The sequence below is a fragment of the Tachypleus tridentatus genome, chromosome 7 (genome assembly GCF_004210375.1).
Source record: "Tachypleus tridentatus isolate NWPU-2018 chromosome 7, ASM421037v1, whole genome shotgun sequence".
Classification (NCBI taxonomy): domain Eukaryota; kingdom Metazoa; phylum Arthropoda; class Merostomata; order Xiphosura; family Limulidae; genus Tachypleus; species Tachypleus tridentatus.
In genome coordinates this window covers 52,253,897-52,267,904 of record NC_134831.1, presented here as the reverse complement: position 1 = coordinate 52,267,904, position 14,008 = coordinate 52,253,897, and the positions used below count along the sequence as shown (strand labels likewise).

At 32.5% G+C, this 14,008-nt stretch overlaps 1 protein-coding gene across 1 annotated transcript in view; it reads left to right on the top strand.

The window, feature by feature from the left end:
- Positions 1 to 13,511, top strand: part of LOC143255650 (ribonuclease H2 subunit A) — a 51,507-nt gene extending 37,996 nt beyond the window's left edge. Inside the window, exons 5-7 of the mRNA XM_076511647.1 lie at positions 1,924 to 2,061; positions 2,949 to 3,036; positions 13,363 to 13,511. Coding sequence (XP_076367762.1) covers positions 1,924 to 2,061; positions 2,949 to 3,036; positions 13,363 to 13,490 — 354 coding nt within the window. The 3' untranslated portion in view covers positions 13,491 to 13,511. The remainder of the gene's footprint in view (positions 1 to 1,923; positions 2,062 to 2,948; positions 3,037 to 13,362) is intronic.
- The last annotated feature ends 497 nt before the right edge of the window (positions 13,512 to 14,008 follow it).

Sequence of the window (14,008 nt, the reverse complement as noted above, 5' to 3'; positions counted from 1 at the left end):
ATTATTATCCAGTTGCTTTGACAAGCTGTCTTGGTAAGGTCTTAGAGAGAATAATTAATGCTTGTCTTATTTGATTAACCTTCTCTCAATTGTCTATTGTGGGTTCCATTGAGAGCTCTCCAATGTTGACCACCTGATTCAGTATCAAACCTTGATTAGGGAAGCCTTCCCCTAGAGAGAACGTCTTGTTTCTGTCTTCTTTGGTTTTATGATCAAAGACATTTTTGAGAAAGCTTACAATGCTACTTAAAGGTATAGTTTTTTGCAGAACCTCCATTTGTATAGGTTGCATGACCATTTGCTCATTTTTATTTGTAATTTTGTACTTAGTAGGCAATTCCAAGTTCATGTGGATTCAATCCTTTCTTATTCTTTTACACAGGAACTTGGAGTTCCTCAGAGCTGTGTTCTGAGTATGTGAAAATCAATTTTTTGCATACAGTTGCAAGTGGCTTATATATCAGTGACTTTCACATCTCGTCATTCATCAAACATGAGGTTTATTGAGCAGCAGCTTCAAACTACCTTCAATCACTTGTTAAAATGGACCACAGCATCTTCAGTTGCAATCAAACTTTTTGATACTGCAGGTAAGTCTATCTGCTCTGGTGCCATTATGGTCATGTTCTACATATGGACTACAAACTTCTGTTCAAGGCTTGGTGTCATGCCAGTTGTTAGTGAGCATGGGATGAACAAAGTCATAACAAGTTTACCCAGATTAAATCTGCTGTTGTTCTCTGGCTTTCTTGTTTTCATAAGTATCAGAAAGAGGAAGTTGTCTTCGTTAGCATACACATTGGTTGCACTTTTTTAACTCATAATTTCCTTTATTTTGTACCAACTCACCAAAGTGTAACCTGTATGACACTTAAGTCACAGTTGTGCACATTTTACTGTTGTTACAACTAGGAGTGGCAGCACCATTTCAGACGTGTTTTCTAAAAGTTTATACCTGACATTGGATGGTGTCATAAGTGAAGGTAACACTGTCCAACTTGATTGTGTTTTTAGCTTTTTATGGGCCATAGGGCTTTTTAATTGTATTTAAGTTTCTTTTTTACCTGATTTGTGGTCATTGTTTAGTTTTTAACTTTATTATTTTACATTTTATCATCTTTACTTTTGACATTTTTACTTGTTTGGCACATGTAAACTAGTTGTTTTCTACTAAAAAAAATACCAAACAACTAATCAATTAGAGCATAAGGTAAATAACTTAGTTTTTGACATGTTCATATTTTTTTTAGAAATAACTAGAGTTTATTTTGAAGGTCTGGGACAAATTCTATGCATAATTACCTTTACATTATGATAAACTATATTTGTTTAATTTTATTATTTTAATGGGTATGTATAAATATTTCAGTATTACACTTGAGTTTGTTTATTTTTTACAGTTTTTCAGTTCAGCTATGTAAACCATTTTAAATTTATTTGTGGCTGTAAGTATAATAGTTTAACTATATAATATATAAAAAGGGGACAACCCAAGAGTCGAGATGTGTATGATCTGAATTAATATCAGGGTTTGTATGTTTACTGAAAAATAGTGTTTCCATTAATAGATGACTAAAAGTGAATGAAAATCATAAAAACAAAGAAAAAAGGTTTTAATGATTAGTATAAATTATCCATGTTTCTTCAAAGAAATACATTGTATGTTAGATTTGATCACAGTTTTGAAACTGTTTTATTGGGTAAGTATGATATGGAGAAACTAAACTGGTAGAGGGGAATGTTTTCAAGAAAAAACAAAGTTTTTATAAACCCCAGAAAAAAAAAGTTGTAGTGACATTTTTCTTAGTTCATTAGGTTGTATAATAAGTGAATGTACCATACAAATGTTAAATTAATTTATGATTGAGTACTTTTGAATGAAAATTATCAGTATCAGTTTCTGAACTGAGTTATGTTTTTCAGGTGTATGTAGACACAGTAGGACCATCAGACAAGTATGAGGCTAAACTTTCTGAGATTTTTCCTGATGTTAAAATAACAGTAGCCAAGAAGGCTGATGCTACCTATCCCATTGTAGGAGCAGCTAGTATTTGTGCAAAGGTTAGTTTGTTATGTTATCATTCCATATGATATAGTTTTCTTATTTTCATTTATTTTTTATACAGACATATCCATACCAGAATACAAAAATCTCATCATTATGAAAAATCTTTTTACTTTACATTTTATTTTTATTGTAGTTTAATGGTTGGTTTCAAATAAAACAAAAAATGTTACTAAATAGATAAGTTTTTTTTTAGTGCACATAGTTAGTGTGGTGATTTTGTGCATTTAAACTTCAGTGAACCTAATGAACCAACCAACTCTTTGTGGGCATACTGTATGTACAGTTCATAGAAAGTTATTAAAGTTGAGTGTTATCTCAGTTGGTATACTAATGATGTATTATAAATACTATTGTATTCTGTGAATAATTTGTTCTAATATGTGATAATTTGTTTTGTTGTTACCTAGTAGTTAATTTATTTTACAAGCTAGACTAAAAAGTGCTCTGTTTCATCGTGCAGTGGTTTTCACTGTAGTTATTCTCTTTAAAATTCACTTCTGATATTTCACATGATCCTGTAGGGATTTAATTATTCTATAACATCTGTATATACTTGATCTGTTGTGTAGAGTTTTAACCAAATGCATAAATAAAGTTTGACTTAAGAAGTCTTTGAATGTCAAAATACAACTTTTCTAATCCAGTAATAAAAAAGTGTGCTGTTTGTGATCTTGTATTTATTGTTACTCAGAAAGTTTATCAAAGCAGTTAACCTACCTAAAGCAACAGTAGGTAAGAGGGGGAATTTTGTATAGCTTATTTCACTTTTGGACTTTGTAGTTAGCAATGTTTTTATTTATTACCTTAAAATTTTGTTCATTTGTCAAGTGTTCTCATTTTCAATGACAAAAGATAAAATGTGGTTGGGAATTCATGTTAGGTGGTGAGAGACCGTGCTTTAAAGTCATGGAAGTTTCGAGAAGGTGATAATTTTCAGTCTTTGGAATATGGGTCAGGTTATCCTAATGGTAAGTCAATAAGATAACTTTGTGATTTTGCATACCATTTGTAAATATAAAGTTTTACTAATGAACTTTTATGTAATTGAAAAGAAAATATTGCATGAAATGAAAGATGTATTAAATGTCTTCACCCAGTCTGATAACATGTCACAAGTTTAAGGGAAGGAGTAGTCATTCTGAACATTCTGGGATATTTATGACCATAATCTTGAAGATCGTGTTTTGTGTGTGTTTCAGTTACTTGTATTAACTACTTAATCTCTATCCAACTAATTGAACAGTCCTGCACTAGCATGGTGATTAAAAAGTGCAGGTAGTTATATTATTCCCAGCAGTAGTATATATCCAGGGCAAACATAACATAAGAAACATGTATAAAAGTCATAGTTTTGAAATGAACTGGGGTATATTCTGATCCATCATTTCATTTCTTCAGGAAGAAATGAATTTATAGGATGAGATTGATTTTCTAGGTAGACAGTAACCCCAAGAATGCAGGAAATATGAAAAAATACCTGTATGGAAAAATTGAGACCAATGAAACATTTGAAACTTTGGCCCAAATAAAATATTAATGGGAATACTGTTTAGATCCTATGAGCTTGTACAGAAACTGAGAAGTTTAAAGGTCAAATGAACAACTTGACTGAACTGTGAGGAGTAAAAGTACGTTTGGAACTAAAGCTCTAGGTGATTTAATAGAAATAATCAATAACCTAGGAGCAATGATTGCATTGATTAATGTCATGAAAATAATCAATTAATCAACATTAGAACTTCTAACTATTTACTATTTTTGATTAACTGTTTAATTAATCAAGATATTGCTATCAAATTTGTTTGTTAAACACAAAGCTCTCGTCGGTGTAGATTCCTGTACATGGTGAGGGGACCTCCCAGAGAAGGTTCTGTTCTTTCATTTTACCTCCTCTGGGATCTAAATATCCACCCACGTGTTTACTGTGCGTTGCAACCCGTGAAGGGGAGGAGAGGATCCTGGTGGTTGAGGGGTTCAACCCTAACACACCACTTTGGCCTTGAATTCCTGTAGATGGGCGGCCTTTGGGTGGTCCCCCCTTGAGTCAATTGGCTGGTCCACTTGGGCTAGAGTCAAACAAGTACTAGTGTTGGAAGTTCTCAACAGGTGTTGTGGACATTGTGCCTGATGCTGGTGTTTGGGTATAGTGCTCATGAAACCCTGGTGTTGCTGCAATGTTCTTGCATGACATTGTAGTGCATCCCCTCGGAGGGACTCCATGGTGGGGTGGGGTCAGTGGGTACCGAAATTTTCCTTTTTCCCTATGGATCCTCCAACAAAAAATTTAAATAAAATAGTGAAAAAACAGTCAATAGGTAAACGACCACGTCTTGAAGACTGGGCAGCAATCTTCAACATCTGTAACACCTGTACCCCATTTTCTTATATTATATTCTCTTTCAGAAAAACCTTTAGGGCAAATGTCCCCCTTTTTTATTCAGAAGGGACTAGAGGGACTTGCTGGCTCTCCAAAGTCAGTAAAGAAGCTTCGATTTGGAGACATATTGGTTAAAACATCCACATCCCAACACAGTGAACTCCTCTTGGATTCAAAGGCAATTGGGGATGTACCTGTTGAGGTTAACCCTCATGCTACCTTGAATTCATCAGAGGAGTTATTGTTGAGATGGACTTGAAGAACGTCCTCGAGTCAGAGATTCTCGCTGGTCTCTCCACTCAAGGAGTTTCTGCAGTGAGGCGCATCTCCACTCGCAAAGATGGAGTTACACTGCCAACAAATATCCTCATTTTGACATTTACATCATCACGTGCACCTGCCACTATCAAGGCAGGTTATCTAATTTACAGGGTACGACCGTACATTCCAAACCCTCTTCGATGTTTCCAATGTCAGAGGTTCGGCCACTCAAAGACGTCCTGTCGTGGTTCCCTGACATGTGCTCCTTGTGGTGGCAAGGACCACGATGCCTATGAGTCTCACATGGATTCACATTGTGTCAACTGCAATGGTTCCCACCCTTCCTACTTTTGTTCTTGTTCAAAATGGTTGGAGGAAAAAGAGGTGCAGCATTTGAAAATGACCCATAACATTAGTTATCTCTGTAACATTGGACAGTGTTATTGGTGATGGTGACACTGTCCACCTTGATAAAGTTTTTTTAATGGTCATTAATCTTTTTAACCTCATTTAAGTGTTTGATATTTATTCATTACACCTTTTTAATTGTTCCCTTTTCAGAGTCTCAATCTCTCTAGTTCAATTTGACATTGTAAAATGGCCAAAACATTAAATAACTCGACACCAGGACTGGAAAGGCCAACTTCAGGTGACTAACGCTGCTGTTTGAACTACCCATTAGTCGTTCTGGCGAGTGGTTATTACAAATTTGCTGCATGTCTTTTAACATTTTTATTATTTTACCTTTTGGTACTGGCCATAGTGACACACAACCTAGAACCAGGACTGGAAAGACCAACTTCAGGTGACTGCTGGTGGTTTTTGTACTTACCTGTTAGTCTTCCTGGTGGGTTATGATCATTACCATTTTGCTACAGGAAGTCCTTTACAACTATGTAGACTGGATGTCAACATTGGTTTTATGCCATTTTCTGTTTTTAATTGTTGTTTTGTTTTTACCTTCGTTTCCTTTTACGAATTTTACTACATTTACTTTACTTTTACCTTTTTACAGGACACTTGGCTAATTTTTATTACGATTTTCCAAAATATCTTTTAAAACTTTTATTATTTTACCTTTTGATAATGGCTATTATGACAACATAACTTGGAACCAGGACTGGAAAGACCAACTTCAGGTGACTGACGGTGGTTCTTGTACTTAACTGTTAGTCTTCCTGGCGGGTTATGGTCATTACCATTTTGCTAGAGAAAGCCCTTTACAACTTCTCTTACTCTGCTTTCTCTCTTAACATTGTAGACTAGGTGTCAACATTGATTTTATACTTTTTCTGTTTTTCAATGTTGTTTAGTTTTACCTTCATTCCCTTTTATGTATTTTACTACATTTAATTTATTTTACCATTTTTACTGGATGTTTGGTGCAGATAGCCCAGCTGCTTTGTGCCATAAAACACTAAATCAATCAATCAATCAAATACAAAGCTACATAATGGATGGGAGTGCTTTGTCACTTCAGGAGTTTGAGCTTAATTTTGATTACTACAAAACCTAGTCTTCCTATCTTTGCTATTGTAAAGCTATTAAGACTATCTTCCACTTTCACTGATTATGATCTGTTGCCTAGCGGGAAGACAACTGACTGGCTACTTAGGTGTTAAATAAAGTGCACATTTTCTGTTTTTTTTTTACATTGTTTAATTTTTATTCCTTATAATTGGATAAATTGCAATTCCCTATTTTTTAATGTTGTATAAGGAGATCTAGGTGAAGATTCAGATACTCCACTGTTCTTTTTTTTTTTTTTCAGAAATTATAATTGTACTCTAGCAACAGGTTTGGTGTAATATACACAAGTTAAGTATTTATGCTATAACTTTTGATGCAGTATGTATACCTTCACAAAATTTGATAGACTTTTACTGAGCATTGCAAGTCTTTTGTACACAAGAAAATGAGATTTTTAATGAAGTATTGTTGCTGAAGATTTGTTTGTGAAAATATCAAGTCTCTTTCTTTACTAGTCTGAGTGTGATATGATTTTCGTATTATGATTAAAAACCATTCTTCATACTAAAATCTTAAATATTATTTGTGTAATCTATAAAACATTCTAAACATATTTTAAATGTATGTTTTCAGTAAAATTTTATAGTTTGTCCATTATTTTCTCTATACCAGCTATATGGAGTCTGTCAATTTGACTGATATTGTAACCACCATAAAAAAATTAGGAAATACATATAAAATATGATTTCTTCCTTCTGAAATGACTACAAATTATAACACAAGAAGACAAGTGTTTTGTATAAATATTTTAAATCTCATAACATTATACATTTGTATGTATTTATTACTTTTATTATATCTACTTCACAGTCATGCATGGCTAACATTACAGAAGTTGCATTGACATGGTACACGTTCATTCATGTTACAGTATCCAATAATGTAAAACTGACCTTTAGTTCATATAAAGTGACCTGTGTTGATTGTGCTTAGTGACTAAGTATTTAGTAACTTAGTCAGATTATAATTATTGTGTGTTATATATGTATATAGGTTATCACTATTTACAAGTACTTTTAAACATTTTTTCTTAACAATGTAAATAAAGAAGTATAGTAAATAATTATATCTTCTAGTTACAATGGCCTTTGTATTCACTTGCTTTCTTTATGTTGATAAGCCTTGTGAAACTTCATATATGTATGATTTGAAACAAAATAATTTTTTTAGGTGTTATACATTTGAAGTCATCAAAAAAATCTTAAGTGACCATATTGATGCTATAGAATTCTATTATAATTTGTGAAGCTTACTAAGTTGTTGTTTTTGTCTAAAAAGTATGTAATTTTGAGTAGACTAAAGACATAACCTGTCTGCTTGAAATCTTGGTTTGAAAGAATGATTTGGCTTTCTAGCACTCTAAAATGGCTGAGAGTGTCATAGGAGACATTCTGAGCTTTTGACTGATTATTCACATGTTACATATTGAATAAAGTGTGTATAAGGGACTGTTTCCAAAAATGGAAAGAGGTGAATGGGGCTGCTGTGTTTGATTCAGTGCATATAAGCCACATCTAAACAAATAGAAAGGATATGAAGCTCTTATTTTATATTTCAGCTTGTTAGTATTGGTAATTTATATGAAACTATACACTTTATATTTGTACGAGGTCTGTTAAAAAAATACGCGGACTGATGTCATAAAACAAAATGTACTTTATTTAGAAGTTACAGGTCTGGGACCCCTTCAAAGTACTCTTCTCCCCAATGCACACACTTATCCCAACGGTGTTTCCACTTGTTGAAACAGTCCTGGTACGCTTCTTTTATAATGTCTTCCAGCTCCTTCGTCGCATTTGCCTTAATCTCGGGAATCGTCTCAAATCTTCTTCCTTTCAAGGGTCTTTTGAGTTTGGGGAACAAGAAAAATTGCAAGGAGCAAGGTCAGGTGAGTAGGGGGGTGGGGAAGAACAGTGATCGAGTGTTTGGCCAAAAACTCACGAGTTCTGAGGACTGAATTTCGCAGCAATGCGGTGCATCTTCAATTTTTCGGTCAAAATCTCGTAACAAGATCCAACTGATATCCCACACTCTTCAGCAAGCTCCCTGACAGTCAGACGTCGATTTGCCCACACCAGGGTGTTGATTTTGTTGACGTGTGGGTCGCCAGTTGATGTGGAAGGACGTCCAGGACACATCATCTTCAATGGTCTGTCGACCATCCTTAAAACGTTCATGCCACTTGAAACATGCCGTACGCTTCATAGCAACATCACCGTAAGCCGTGTTAAGCATAGCATAAGTTTCAGTCGCAGATTTTCCAAGTTTAACACAAAATTTCACAGCAAGTCGTTGCTCCTTCAGGTCATTCATTTTGAAATCTGCCAAATGTAAAAATCGCACTTCACTTAAAACTGCGTAGCTAATACACAAATGAAGATATCTGCAATCGGAAAATGGCGTCGTAATCAGCTGATCTGTGTGAACTTAGCGACACCAAGCGGATTCCCCTGGAATCAACTGGAGCCACGCAATTCAAACAGTCCGCGCATTTTTTGAACAGCCCTTGTACATCAGAAACATACAGTTTGAGCCAATGCTCCATTCAGTATGGTGCTTAACATTCAAAAATTGATATTTAGGTGTATTATTTCATTTTTTACTTTAAATTAAGAAATTAATATATAATATTACAATTGGAGTTACAATGTACAATTTGATACTAAACTTACTGTCAAATTCATAAAATAGTTGTTCGATAAAATTTTGAACATGGCCTTTGACCCATGATAATAAGGTTAATGTATGTAACTAGGTGTGGAGCTAGGATATTTGAAAGCTCTGTGTTGTTTTTTGTTTTCTTTAATTAATAACTGTTGTTTAATGCTGTATGAGCAGATGCAAATATGGGGAGGAGGGTGTAGGAACCTTTCCATTTGTTTTTATTTTAATTGATAAATATATTGTTTAAATGTTGTATAAGCAACGTTTGGTCTAGGGGATTTGAATCACCCTCACCCATTTCTTATAAATTAACAACTGTTATTTAATGTTGTATCAGGAGGTGTAGACCTAGAAGTTATTGTTTAGGTCCTGTGAGCTTGTACAGAAACTGAGAAATTCAGATGGCAAACAAATAAATTGGTTTTTCTTTTGATAGCTTGGTTAGGCAGAGTATTCATGATGAAACTTTGTAGCATGGATAACGACTGCCTGTTGTGGAGACACAGGTGTAGAAGACAACATTTCAAAAGTCTTCCCTCTTCAGAAGACAGAAGATGGAAGACTTTTGAAATATCATACTCTGCACTTGTGTCTCCACAACAGACAGTTGCCATCCATTTTACAAAGTTTCCTGAAACAGATTGGTTGATTGTAAGGAGCAATATGTTAGGCATTTGGAACTTGAGCTGAATGATTTATTTATTCTTTATTTATCTGTTTAGTCTTGTTCTCTTACATAGGGTTTTAGCCAAATGTATAAATGAAGTTTGAATTTCAAAAATTGTTGAATTGTAAAATACAGCTTCTCTTATCCATTAATAAAAAAAAAGTGTGCTCTAGTTTTTAAATGAAATTAACAAGAACAGTCTGACCTTATTCTGCATTATGGTACAAGAAAATAAGTATTAGATATTAATTACTACAAAACTCATCACAACTGAGGTCTACAGTGATTCAATTAAAACCTCAAACAGTTACTTATTCTTGATAAGCTAATATAACAATAAGAAAGTTGAAAAAATGCTGCTATAGCAATATTTGTGCCTTACATTTGTTTCAAGACACACTGTGTGTTTAGATTTGTTTGGATCATTGTTAGTGATATTTAGGACACCTGCAACTGTTGTAACATAGGCTTGTTAGAGAATCAAAATTTCATTGTTTTGAAAGTTAAACGTTCTCGTGAAGAACGTTTCGGTTATTGTTGATAAATAAGTGAAAATTAATGGTCTGACTGTATAAGTAAAGGCTTTGAAATTGTTTGGAAAGAGCCATCTTATTTACTAATGTTATAATTTTTTTCTAACTATTATTATAAATAATTATTATATTTAATCATAAAATTTGAAATGTTTGTTAACTTATTTTACTTTTGAATAATTGCAATACTAGAAATAAAGGTATAAGCTTTGAAATTGTTGGGACTTAATCAGAGCTAATTCTTTATAGAATAAATTAACATTATGCTACTTAAGTTATGTTAGAAATATATGGTTAAATTGATTAATCTAAAATATATTATAGTGGAAGTCTCTTCTTTCATACAAAATCTTCTAAAAATTTGGTTACTCTGTACAGAGTTTAATTTTAAAAACATAATTGTTATCATACCATTGGAAAAAGTAAATGTTACTGCAGCTAGTAGGAAGTTAAACGTTGTTAGTTATTAATATAATAGAATGTTATCTGAATATATAAGTTATAGCATCATTTATATTCATTCCATAATGGTTTTCAAACTTAAGATAAAGTTATAAGCATAAAAAAATTTTCTTTTGGAAAATAAGTTGATGTTTTTTAAGTTTTATGTTCTTTGATTTTGAATTAAGGTTACTTGAAGAATATCAGAAAATACTAGGTTTTTACTTTAGCTAAGTACTCATTTGTCTGATAAATCATATGGGTTATGATTAATCATTTTCCTTGATTTGTTACAAATTGTATGACAAACAATGTAATTGTAGGCCTCAACATTGTTTTAAATTAAAAGTACTAGATACTGTTTAAGGTATTGAACTTTTGAACATTATTATATCAATTTAATAAAAACTCTGAGGAACTACTTTTACTTTCTTGTACAAATATCTTTATACACAACACTGCATATCTTACTATAATGAATGTAGCATGTATATATTTATCTATGTATATGACTGAAATTACTATAACGAATATATCGTATATATTTATCTATGAATATGACTGAAATTACTATAACGAATATATCGTATATATTTATCTATGAATATGACTGAAATAATAAATAAAATGTAATGCAATATGTTGAATGACATCATGGACAAAAATCCATAAGAAAAATTTACATTTTCGGTATTCATGATTCAGACAGTTGGAAAAATAACTGTGGTATGTGCAACAACCATTTCTTAGCACAAACAGTTTTAAATAACAATACTTTCTTCACAAGAAGAAGATAACTTTTACCAGTACTGTACACAAGTGTTTGATTATGTCTTTACTGCAGTAACCTGTTAAAGTAGTACTAGAAACATTTTCTAAAGAACTTCATTTTATTTTTTCAACAAAGGGTATCATTTTTAATGTGTAAAAACATTTCTGCTTGTATCAGCACAGTCTGAACACTTTTCCTGTGTAGTACTTCACAGAAAAACACTTTTTTTTAGAAAATAAATATTTCTTTTCAAATCTTTATAAATAAGGCACAGATACTATGATTAGTAATTACTACCATAGGGCAGCATTTCTGCTAGTTTTGCAAACTAGTAAAGTGTAAAAAGATAGTGAATACTAATTGATTCTAAGTATAAGGGCCTGTTTTGATTAAGTGGTAAGCATTAATTGCATTATTACAAAAGTACTATTGGTGTATATTCTTTCACTCTTGAGGCTGATTACAACCATTTAGGTACTTTAAATGCTGATGAATCATTGAAGATTATTGCTCAGATTTATCTGGTTATATCCACCTGAACTCCAGGTAGTCATTCCCTAATTTAGCAGTGAAAGACTAGAGGAAAGGTAGCTAGTCAGCACTACCCACTGCCAACTCTTTAATTCCTTTTTTAACCATTGAATAGTGGGGTTGTGGTTGTCATACAATAATGCTCCTATGGGTAAAAGGATGAGCATATTCAGTGATGATAATTTGAATTTGCAACCTTATCCACTGGTAAATTCTAAGTCATTAGTATACATTTGCACAATTGTTTATCAAGTTTGCAAAAAGGAAGATTTGATTTAGTTTCTTTTCATCAAAGGTAAAATTAAAAATATAATCTGATGTAGAGGTATTACTATATATAAACTTTGATTCACTGGAGCTTCTGTTGTTGATTGTTGTTTTGCCTATTCAAGGATCATCAGAACAGGCTGAGCCAGCAAAATAACGAAATACAGTAAGGCCTCTTATGATACTGTGCATATCATATTTATAGGAATTTTAAGATGTTTTTCTAATTTGCCATTTAATAACCTAAAAAAATTTGTAACATCATTAAACAGTGGGCCCTCTTTATATTATTGAATAATAAATTTAGTGCAATACCACAGTATTATTCACACACCTAAATTAATTCAGTTATTAAATAGACAGTTAAAAAAAGATTTGAAATTGTCATAAATGTTATAATTCTTGACACGTATGCTCAGTACTGTTGCAATAGGTAACTGATAAGGAATAAATCATTTATAATTTGTTAATGTTAAGCAATACACTTGTGGTGCTTTTATGATACATTGTCATGCATAAAATATGGGATTAAAAAATAATTTAATTACAAAATGTTGTGCCTGATGTTGTGGATGGCATGTTCTAATTGATTAATGGGCCTGTTAATTAATTTATTAGAATATACCATTTGCCCAGTTCTACTTGGGAAGACCTGGCATGGCCAGGTGGTTAAGACACTCGACTCGTAATCCGAGGGTTGCAGGTTCAAATCCCTATCACACCAAACATGCTTGCCCTTTGAACCATGGATATGTTATAAAGTGATGGTCAATCCCACTGTTCATTGGTAAAAGAGTAGCTCAAGAGTTGGCAGTGGGTGGTGATGACTAGCTGTCTTCCCTCTAGTTTTGCACTGCTAAATTAGGGATGGCTAGTGTAGATAGCTCTCGTGGAGCTTTGCACTAAATTCAAAACAAACACAGTTCTATTTGGAACAATCTTTCATAATTGTAAATTAATAAACTTGTACAGCATAAAAATATTGTACTGTTCTGTTGAAAGCACATACAAAATACTTGTGCATTATACAACTTGTTTATTTTTTTGTTTAGTATTCTGTAATAAGGTATTGTAGCCAATGATAACTGCATGTACAAACACTTTAGACTTAATTTCTGAGAATTTAGATAATTATATTGCTATTTACTTTTGCACCTAGCTGTTGCAATTCTCCTTTAGTTTTTTTAAAATTTAGAATTAAGCAGTTTCAGGTGTTTAACAAATTAATCTAGATTTAGACTGTTATTTCAGACCCTGTTACTAAAAGCTTCTTGTCAGAGAATATTGATCCAGTGTTTGGATTTCCTAGCCTTGTTCGTTTCAGTTGGTCAACTGCGGAAAAAATACTGGAAGAAAAAGCAGTTTCTGTTATATGGTAACACTGCATTTTATTTTTATAATCATAAAATGTAATAATTCCTTATTAGTGTGATTAGCAGTATGGTTCAGCCTCACCTGCAGAGAATGAATGTATTGGAGGGTTTACAGTTTAGTAAGTGTTTGTGCTTTTGTTTTTGAAATAAGATCAATAAAGCTGTAAAAATGCTGATTTAAAATAGTAAATTCATATAAAAAAGCACTTGTAGGATTTTTCTTTTAATGCAAAAAGTTTGTGGTCAGATGAGAGATGTCAGGATTTATTAATAGATGTACTGGTAGATTAAAATCAAGAATGAAACTAGATGTCACTTACTAAACAGTTGTAGTGAGTTTCTATGGAATTTTAGTTATATAAAATGATTCTCAAAAATCATTTTATTGTAAGTACTTAATTATTAACAAAAGTCATGGCTAATAGACTTTTTTCTGTGGTCCATTTGAATGTTTAATGTTGTTGTTGTATTTTTTTTATTTATGATTAGGGATGAAGAAGATAGAATAGTAACCAAAACTCCAT